We start from the raw sequence: 10,446 nt of genomic DNA, 5'->3' as shown, positions 1-10,446 counted from the left end.
TGGTGGTGACGATGGTGGTACCTTCTACCTCTCAGGAGCTGGTCACTGCCTGGTACATCGGCTTCCTCTGTCTCATCCTGGCGTCGTTCCTGGTGTACTTGGCAGAGAAGGGGGAGAACGACCACTTTGACACCTACGCAGATGCACTCTGGTGGGGCCTGGTGAGTTGTGGTCATTGTGGCTTTCCCTTTCCCTGCTCTCCCACCTGCCCACCAACTGAGGACGTGCCCTTGTCACTGTGCTGGGACCAGACTGTCGCTGGCTGAGCCGGCTCCATACATCTCTTTGGGGCCACCTGCTGGCCGCCCGTGGTCATGATGGCTCGTGGTTGAGGCGGGGTGGCGGTTGCCACGCTGGCAGGGGAGCAGGTGGGGAGGGCTGGGCCCCAGGGAGCCTGAGCTCAGCTGCGGTGGGCATCATCCTTCCTCCTGAGTGATCCTACACCTGCTCTGTGTCCTGATCGTTGGGGGAAGGGGGAGAAGAGGCGTCTCTAGGAGATCTGTCCTGGGCAACCCTGGTCCAGGGACCAACCCCGTGACCTGGTGGCTGTGGGGGTGGGTGAGTGGGAGGCTTTGCCCTCTGTGCCCATGGCTGGCTGCCACTGTCCTGGGCCTTCCTGTTCCTGGCCCCCACCCCTGGCCCTGCCCCTCAGGGTGAGAGAGGAGAGAATTTGAAGGGCAGCCGATCCTCTGGCCCCAGCTCAGCTTCCAGCCTGTCTGTCCAGGGTGGTCTGGAGCCTGTGGGTCTGTGGCCCCTCTACTGGTCACCCCCTCCCTGGCCTCCCTGCTGCCGGGACCCCAGCCCACTTTCTTGGCCACCTGTCCCTGTGCTGTGGCCGGGCTTCTCTCGGAGCAAGTCGCCCCTGTCGAGAGGGTTCCTGGAAGCCTTCTGAAGGACCCCCTGGAGCAGGGTGGACGTGGGATCTCCGAGGCCCTGTGTTTTTGGAGACCAGGTGGCTCCGCAGGCCCCACTCTGATCAGGTCTGAACAGATCTGGGCCCCGGGCTCCTCCTCACCTGGGGCCACAGACACCCTCAGGCTGGTGGTGCGCAGGGGCGGGGTCTGTGGTCTCCTGGGAGGCTGAGAGCAGACCCCAGGCCCAGCCCCGCACACGCTGGCTGAGTGGGCTCAGCCCTGCGGGAAAGGTGTGGGCAGCTCCACCTGGTGCCTAAGCTGGATGCAGCTGATCTGAAGTTATTAATTGCATGAGACCCAGGCACTGTCTTCCCAGGCAGGGCTTGGGTGGGAGTTGAGAGCTGAGCGTGCCCCGGGGCCCAGGCTGTGGACCAGGCAGACGACCTGGACTCACTGAGCCATCGTGTGGTTCAGGCCCCACCGTAGGGTCAGCGTGAGGCCCAGGGCATCCTGAGCTGTGACTGCCAGGCCCTCGGGCTTTCAGTGGGGACAAGCCCATCCCCCAGGCCTTTTGTGGGCAAGTCTTCTTATCTTTACGATTGAATTGGGGTTTTTATTTGGGTGTTTTTTCTGAGTAATGCTTGTGTATATTTTTAAATGTCAGACAGTTCCTAAGCCTTATGGTGAGAATACAGCCCCGCTCTGTGGTCACGGTGCCCTCCCCGCTGGGTCCCTCTGCCGCGGCTGTGGCTGCTTCTGTGTTTTTCTTTGGGGTTTACCTGATTAGTCTTAAGCAGCAAATAGAGATGCTGGGATTTCTGATTCAAACACACTAACTGTGTGCTTCCTACTGGGATAGGATGAGATCTACCCCCAATTTCCCTTTCTTGCAGCCTTTGGGGGTCCTCACCAGTGTGGGGGGAATCCCGCCCTCACCTCCCCGGCAGGCCAGGCCCCATCTGCCAGGCCTCCAGCTTTCTTTCCCTTGAGTTGGCGCCTACTTTGAAGGAGCAGGTCGGATGGCAGCTGGGAACATTTCAGGGGCAGAAATTTTCGGAGAGCTGTGTGTGACAGTGTCCCATCCATGTGACCCCCCTGGCGAGGGTGGAGGGCCTGGCCCCCTTTCACAGACCTGGCCCTCAGTGGGACCCGGGCTTGGAAGCTGCTCTGGGATTCTCTGGCTTCTTTCGACTCCCCTGTCCCCCACAACATTCTAGCTAGGGTCCATGTCTCGCTGCCCCGCCCATCTCTCTGCCATCTCTCTCTCTCTCTCTCTCTTTTTTTTTTTTTTTTTTTTTTTGAGGCAGGATCTTCCTCTATCATCCAGGCTGGAGTGCAGTGGTGCAGTCAAAGCTCACTGCAGACTCAACCTCCCGGGCTCAAGTGATTCTCCTGCCTCACCCTCCTGAGTAGCTGGGATTACAGGTGTGCACCACCACACCTGGCTAATTTTTGTATTTTTAGTAGAGACAGGGTTTCACCATGTTGGCCAGGCTGGTCTTGAACTCCTGGGCTCAAGCGATCCACCGGCCTTGGCCTCCCAAAGTGCTGGGATAACAGGTGTGAGCCACCGTGCCAGGCCCATATCTCTCTGTCTGTCTGTCTCTATGTCTGCCTCTGTCTCTCTGCCTCTATCTCTCTATCTCTCTGTCTCCATCTCTCTGTCTCTATCTCCGTCTCAGTCCCCATCCTCTCCCTCTTGGTTTTCTGCCTTCCCCCTCAGCCCTTGCTGTCATGTGGTTGAGTTGAGAATGTCAATAGTCACTGTTTCATGTCTTCCAAAACATGCCTCTTGGCCGGGCGCGGTGGCTCACGCCTGTAATCCCAGCACTTTGGGAGGTCAAGGCGGGCGGATCACGAGGTCAGGAGATTAAGACCATCCTGGCTAACACGGTGAAACCCCATCTCTACTAAAAATACAAAAAATTAGCCAGGCGTGGTGGAGGGCACCCGTAGTCCCAGCTAGTTGGGAGGCTGAGGCAGGAGAATGGCATGAACCCGGGAGGCGGAGCTTGCAGTGAGCCGAGATCGCGCCACTGCACTCCAGCCTGGGGGACAGAGCGAGACTCTGTCTCAAAATAAAAAACAAAAACCAAACCAAAAAAAAAAATGCCTCCTTTGGTAAAGAAATTGTGTAGAGGGCTGAGGTCCTGGCTTGGTCTCCCCAGGAGAGGTTTCTGGGTCCAGGCCTCGCCCAACCTCCCGCCCACTCCATGTGGCAGCCTCCTTCCCAGAGCCTTCTGTGCACTCCGCATGGTGGCGGCAGCCGAGGCCCCCAAGTGCTGGTGCTGCTTCGCGCCAGGCCGCGGCTTCCTTCAGTGTGGAGCGGGCGTGGCCCTGCCGGCCCACCCTGTCCTCAGACCACACAGCGGCGTCCTCAGAGCCTGGGGTAAACTCCCCGGGGTGGGGCTGCGGGTCCTGGGGAGAGGTCTCCCCTTCCCGGCCCCGCTGTCTGTGCTCAGGCCTCGATCCCTCCCTCTGTTTGTCTAAGACCCTGCCCTCCCAGGGCCTGTCCCGGGCCCACCTTCTCGTCCAAGCCTCTGTGCGGTTGTCCTGAGCCCCCTGGCTTGTGGTGCGTGCGGTTCTGGCAAGGGGGGGTGGGCTGCGGCCCCCACATGTCCAGCACTGAGTGCAGGGCACCTGCCCCGCCTTCCTCGGCCCCGGCACGGGCGTCTCTTGTCAGAGCTGCTTGGAGACGTGTCCGTCCTTTGCTTTCCCTCACCCAGGCTCCGAGCTGGGGGCTCCTGGGCTCTCTGGGACCCCTGGGGAGGCCCAACCTGGCCCGACCGCCCCCTTGCCCACCACCCCTAGAGAAACTCTAAACACAACCCCTGGGGTCCCTGCTCCAGGAGCAGCCACCCCGCCATGGCCCGATGGGGACCACTCCCCCGCCTCTCATCGTGGCCTCCTCCCGCCAACCCCCTCCTCTGGCCTCAGCTCAGGTCAGGCTCAGCGAGCCCCCTGCACGCCCCGCCTGTTCCTCTGGGTCCCTCTCGGCACTCCCTCCTCCCCAGCTGCACTCTCCACCCGGCGGGGATGGGCGGGGGCTGCCGTCCTAGCCGAGCCTCGTGGGAGTCACGTCACTGGGCCTCTGGTTCTCGATGTGAGATGGGGACACAGCCTTTGGCTGGACCCTGCTTCTGGCCTGTAGGGGAAGAGGAGAGAGGGCTCTGGGGATGAAGGGCGGCCGACCCCAACCCTGGCCTCACTGGGCCCCTGTGTGGGTGGTGACATGGGAGTGGTACCACATCTGTCCCAGCCCAAGCCCTGAGCTGCCTGCGGGCGTCTAGCCTGCCCTCAGGGGTGTGAGCAGGCCCTTCATGTGACCGGAGCCTGCGGTCCCACAGATCACGCTGACCACCATTGGCTACGGGGACAAGTACCCGCAGACCTGGAACGGCAGGCTCCTGGCGGCAACCTTCACCCTCATCGGTGTCTCCTTCTTCGCACTTCCTGCAGTAAGTCCAGCTGCCCTGCCTGCCTTGGAGGGGGACGAGGTCTTGTAGGCTCCCCAGGTGACCACAGGCCCCTGGGCACAGTTCCCTGGGTGGGACCTGGGGCAGGAGCAGCTCCCAGCAGGTCCACAGCCCCCAGGAGCTGGAGGTGGCAGCTCAGGGTCAGAGGCCTTATTCCCCGAGGACTGGAGTGGGGGGTTCCCCAGCCCTAGCAGGAGCATGCCCAGGGCTGTGGCTGTAGCTTCAGGGGCTCTGTTAGTCACTGGTGGCCCCTCTTAGTCTGAGTGGGGCCCAGCAGGACGTCCTTGTGACCAGGGGCAGGGCGGCTGGTGACACAGCTCCCTCGTGGGTCTCCAGGCAGTGAGGCCCACCCAGTTCAGAGGAAGGTGGAGGGGCCCTGCCAACCTTTGTTGCCCCAGGGCAGGGCAGGGCAGCTGGTGCACGGCGAGAGGCTGGCCGCGGTGGTTCCTTCACTGTGTGCCCTTCAAGATGGGTGTGCAGACTCTTCTGGGTGGAAGGGAAGGAGAGGCCACCCTGAGTTCAGTGTGGGCCCCGCCATGTCTCCTGCAAGCCAGTGGGTTCTTTCCTCTTGGTGCTGATGGATTGTGGGGACGCGGGTCCCTGGATGCAGTCTGACCCTGATGAAGGTGGGGGAGGTATGGATCAGTGGAGACGGGTCTGACCCTGATGAAGGTGGGAGACATGGGTTCCCGGGGCGTGGTCTGACCCTGATGAATTGGGTTGTGGGGGTCCCTGGGATGTGGCCTGACCCTGACAAATTGCAGGGCATCTTGGGGTCTGGCTTTGCCCTGAAGGTTCAGGAGCAGCACCGGCAGAAGCACTTTGAGAAGAGGCGGAACCCAGCTGCAGGCTTGATCCAGGTGAGTCCCCTGGGGACCAGCACAGCCCTCGTCCTGGTCCCACCTTGTCCAGGAGTAGAAGCCGCCAGGGTCTTGGCATCGCCTTATCTGCGGATGGGGCCACAGCCCTCACCCTCTGCGGGAATATGTGGAAGGAGCCAGGATGCGAGTGTGTGTGTTGAGAAATGGCTCCGACCCCTGAGGCTGCACAGGGTGGTTTTTGTGAAGATGCTGCTGGGGTGGCCCTAGCGTTGTGTGGGCGCTGGGGCCCAGCCATCAGGTCCTCTCCACCGCACCCTGGGAGGCGAGTGCACCCATTTGGAAGCTGCAGGGCTGAGGCTCCCAGAGCCTACATGCTGCAGTGAGTCAGTGCCTGACCCCGTCTGACCCCTGATGCTGGCTCTAGGCCCCGATGATGCCTGCCCGGACCCCACCCAGCCCCGTCCCACCATTTGGGGGTAGGTAGGGTGCAGTGACCACTCTGGCATCCACAAGTAATTCCTGAGCCACCTTGAAAATATGGACAGACAATGGCTGGGCACAGTGGCTCACGCCTGTAATCCCAGCACTTTGGGAGGCTGAGGTGGTAAGATCACAAGGTCAGGAAATCAAGACCATCCTGGCCAACATGGTGAACCCCGTCTCTCCTAAAAATACAAAAATTAGCCGGGTGTGGTGGCGTGCACCTGTAGTCCCAGCTACTCAGGAGGCTGAAGCAGGAGAATCGCTTGAACCAGGGAGGCGGAGGTTGCAGTGAGCGGAGATCACGCCACAGTACTCCAACTGGCAACAGAGTGAGACTCCATCTCAAAAAAATAAAAAATAAAAAAAAAGAAAATATGGACAGACAGCAGGACCCCCTTGGGACCAGCCATTCTTACAGTTCCTCCCCAAAGTCTTCCATCCACTGGACCCTCAGAACTGATCAGGTCCCTGCCAGCTGGATGTGGCTATAGGCTCTCTCCTGTCTCAGACAGCAGATCTTGAGATGGAAATAAGCCTGGGTTACACCAGGTGGGCCCTAAATGCAATGACATGCATCCTTATAAGAAGGAGATTTGACACAGAGGAGGGGAAAGCAGTGTGACCAGACGCAGAGACTGGAGACATGGCCACAAGCCATGGAGTGTCGGTGGCAACAGCAGGGGATGTGCCTCTCGTGGTCTTGGAGAAATTCTGGGCCCAGCCCACCTTAAGGTGTGTATTTATCTTCCACTATAAAAACTACAAACAGCCATTTATTTTCATGCAAAAGATTATAAAGAAGAACAAAAATGCCCCCAAATCTCACTCCACTATTGATGGTTTAAAAAATGACCACGTACATGTGGTGAAAAGGTTAAAACAGTGCCAGAAAAGGCAGCACCTGAGCACCCAGGGTCCCGTGCACCCTGCTCCCCTCGAAGGTCACTCTTAACAGCAGCTGGTGCACATTTCCAGAGCCCCGTTGGGCCTCTCCACAGGCACACCTCAGAGGTCCTGCAGCCATGGTTCCAGACCACTGCAATAGAGATACGGCAATAAAGTGAGTCACATGAATTTCGGGGTTTCCCAGTGCATGTGGAAGTTATGTTTACAGGCTGGGCACCGTGGCTCCCACCTGTAATCCCAGCACTTTGGGAGGCCAAGGTGGGCAGATCTCTTGAGGTCAGGAGTTTGAGACCAGCCTGGCCAACATGGTGAAACCCCATCTCTACTAAAAATAACAAAAAAATTAGCCAAGCATGGTGGCTCATGCCAGTAATCCCAGCTACTGAGGAGGCTGAGGCAGCAGAATCGCTTGAACCCGGGAGACGGAGGTTGCAGTGAGCCAAGATCGTGCCATTGCACTCCAGCCTGGGCAACAGCGTGAGACTCCGTCTCAAAAAAAAGTTATGTTTACACCATGCTGTAGCCTAAGTGTGCAGTAGCATTATGTCTAAAAACCAGTAAAACACTGCACGTACCTTCACTTACAAATACTTAGTTGCTAAAATATACTAACAATCACCTGAGCCTTCCGCGAGTTGTAATCTTTGTGCCGGCAGAGGGTCTCACCTCGATGCCAGTGGCCACTGCTGATGAGGTGGGGCTGCTGAAGGCTGGGGTGGTTGTGGCGATTTCTTAAAATAAGGCAAGAATGAGGTTTGCCGCACCGATTCACTCTTCCTTTCACGAAAGAGTTCTCTGTGGCATGCGATGCTGTTGGATAGCATTTTACCCACAGTGGAACTGCTTTCAGCCTCGCAGTCAGCCCTCCCAGACACTGCCACTGCTTTACCAACTAAGTTTATTTAACGTCCTGAACCCTTCTTGTCATTTCAACACTGTTCACAGCATCTTCACCTGGAGTAGATTCTGTCGACCAAAAAAACAACAAAACAAAAAACAGAAAAAATCCCTCGAAACGTGTCCAATGTGTTTGGGAATTAGAAGAAAGGATTATAACCAGAGATGAACCACTGTGGCCGGAGGGTGGGGCGCTCTCATCCAGAGATGAACCAGTGTGGCGAGCTGCCCGTGTGCCGGAGGTGGAGGGGCAGGGAAGCTCTCCCGGGCTGAGAAGTTCACATAAGCTGCTTGGAAACAGAGTTCACTGGCTCTGGAGGCTGAAAACCAGAGTTGGCGTCTGTTCACTGGTGGAGATGCTGCTGCTGGGCCAGTGTTCCTCCTACAGCATCTCGTCTGGATTGCTGCAGTCCTGACAAGGAATTCCTTGTGGGGTGCGCCGCCATACCTGGCTAATTTTTTATTTTATTTTATTTTTTTATTTTTTTGAGACGGAGTCTCGCTCTGTCGCCCAGGCTGGAGTGCAGTGGCCGGATCACGGCTCACTGCAAGCTCCGCCTCCCGGGTTCACGCCATTCTCCTGCCTCAGCCTCCCGAGGAGCTGGGACTACAGGCGCCCGCCACCTCGCCCAGCTAATTTTTAAAATATTTTTAGTAGAGACGGGGTTTCACTGTGTTAGCCGGGATGGTCTCGATCTCCTGACCTGGTGATCCGCCCGTCTCGGCCTCCCAAAGTGCTGGGATTACAGGCTTGAGCCACTGCGCCCGGCCTAATTTTTTTTTTTTTAAAGGAGCGGCAGCGTTTTGCCGTTTCCCAGGCTGATCTTGAACGCCTGGGCTCAGACGATCCACCTGCCTCAGCCTCCAAGGTGCGGCGAGCCTCGCGCCTGGCCAGGGTGGCTGACGTGTTAACCAATGGGAAACCAAGTGTAGGACGTGTGGAAACTGGGCCCCCTGCTGGTAGGAATGGAACGATGCGGCCACCCGGGAAAGCGGTTTGTTATTTCTCAGAAAGTTCGGAAACGTGGGGTTACCCCGTAGTCCAGCCGTTCTACAGACCTTCAACCAACACGTGCACACAAATGTCACAGCAGCACCACTCATAGGAACCAAAAAGTGGACACAGCTGAAATGTCTATTAATGGATGAACGGAATATGATTTATCCATGTGATCCTCCCATGAGGGGGAGCGGGCGCTGCCCCTTGCTGCGACGAGGATGGGCCTCGGGGACGCCACGCTCGGCGATGGGAGCCGGACAGGGAAGGCCGTGCAGCCCCGTACACCCTGGCTGTGGCCAGGGCCTGGGGGACCAGGGAACCAGGAGTGCCTGCTGGACGTGGGGGGTAGTAGGGGGTTTCTTTGGGGGCGACGAAGAAGTGTGGAGTTAGATAGGGGCAGTGGTCACGCAGCACTGCGTGTGCAGGTGCCACTGAAGCGCACACTTTAAAATGGCTAAAATGGTGAACTTTAGGATGTGTCTATTTCAGCACCGCAAAACGAAACAAAGGCATAGAGAATGGAAATCCAGCCAGGCAAGGTTCAGTCTAACCCACAGGCTCATGCTCCGAGCCGGGCTGAGTCCCCGCCCTGGGAGGATGGAGGTTGGGGTCCCTGGCCCTACCCATACCCCCAGCGCCTCAGGTTGCCCAGGGCCCAACAGGGAGGGCAGGAACGTTAACACCCAGGACAGGTGATAACCGCCAGGGGCCAGGCGAGAGTCGTGGAAAGGAAAGAACGCAGCCTCCCTGCGAACTATCTGAGGGCCCTGAGTCAAGCCCTGACCGCTCCCCTCCTTCAGGCCCCACCGTCTGACACGCGGTCTTGCCTGTCTGTCCGGCAGGGGGTAAACTGAGGCTGTGGGGCTGATGCAGCACTGGGGCCCGGCCTGCTGGCCCAGAGTCCTGAGTGCCGGGCTGACAGCATGGGAGTCCCAGGTCCTCTCTGCCCCATTCCCTCCATGCCTGGCCCTCCTGGGCGCACCCCTCACCACCTGCCCCTTGACAACCGCCTCGTCTCTCCCTCCGCAGTCGGCCTGGAGATTCTACGCCACCAACCTCTCGCGCACAGATCTGCACTCCACGTGGCAGTACTACGAGCGCACGGTCACCGTGCCCATGTACAGGTACCACCGCCGGGCACCTGCCACCACGCATCTGTTTCGTTTTTTGTTTTCCATTTGTTCTTAAACCCCACTTTTTGTTGTTCATTATTTTGATTGATTTTCTTTCTTTAAAATGTATGTATTTTTCACAAAGGAGTTCTGTGTGTGGTTTATTTCGAGGCGTTGATTCTGCCCTTTGTGTTAGAGCTGCGGCTTTCTTTTCACTTTCATTTCCTCCCCCGTTGCTTTATCGTCCTGGCCATGGGTCATGCTGTGTTGTGTGCGTTGCAAGGACGCTCCCCAGGGAGCTTGGCAGCTCTCCCCGGGCTGCTCTGGACCAGCAGCTCGAGGTGCCCAGGCTTCATGAGTGGAACCAGCACTGTGACCCCGTCCCCCAGCAAGGACCTAGGGCTCCTGCGTGGGGGGCAGGAAAGTAACCCCGGCTCACAGTGAGGCTTTCGGACCAGGAGACTCAAATTATCCTGGGGGTCCCAGGTGTCCCCCAACAGGACAGAGCACACAGACAACCTTGGAGCCCCTCGGGCAGCAGAGAAGGGGGCCTAAAAAGTGCCAGTCGAGGCAGTGCCAGCAGGTCCTGTGAGCCTGTGTGGTCAGAGGGCAGCTTTCCCGTGTTGTTTTGTTTTACAAAAGGGCAGGTGGCAGCCAGTTGGGATTTTCGGTGCCTAGCTCTTGCTTAAATTAAGGTCTGAGATGAGGGGTTCCAAGGGCCTTTCTCCTGGTCCACGTGGGCCTGACCCCTCCAGTCCGTCTATGTGGGCACCACCCTGCCCGCCCGCCCGCCTGCCCTCTGCTCTGACGTGGGGAACTGAGCCCGGGGACTTCCCAGCTCAGGCGCCCTCCTCACCTGCTCCTAGGGGGTTTCTGTTCCCTGGGGCCTTCCCTGTG

The 10,446-nt window shown here is 58.4% G+C and overlaps 1 protein-coding gene across 1 annotated transcript in view; it reads left to right on the top strand.

Moving 5' to 3' along the window:
- KCNQ2 (potassium channel, voltage gated KQT-like subfamily Q, member 2) overlaps positions 1–10,446 on the top strand; it is a 62,743-nt gene that overhangs the window by 25,893 nt on the left and 26,404 nt on the right. Inside the window, exons 7-10 of the mRNA XM_011992433.1 lie at positions 36–161; positions 4,202–4,312; positions 5,095–5,190; positions 9,467–9,561. Coding sequence (XP_011847823.1) covers positions 36–161; positions 4,202–4,312; positions 5,095–5,190; positions 9,467–9,561 — 428 coding nt within the window. The remainder of the gene's footprint in view (positions 1–35; positions 162–4,201; positions 4,313–5,094; positions 5,191–9,466; positions 9,562–10,446) is intronic.

Source organism: Mandrillus leucophaeus, unplaced genomic scaffold, assembly GCF_000951045.1.
Source record: "Mandrillus leucophaeus isolate KB7577 unplaced genomic scaffold, Mleu.le_1.0 Scaffold41, whole genome shotgun sequence".
Classification (NCBI taxonomy): Eukaryota; Metazoa; Chordata; class Mammalia; order Primates; family Cercopithecidae; genus Mandrillus; species Mandrillus leucophaeus.
Note: the sequence above shows the minus strand (reverse complement) of the source record. Positions and strands in the feature narration are given on the sequence as shown.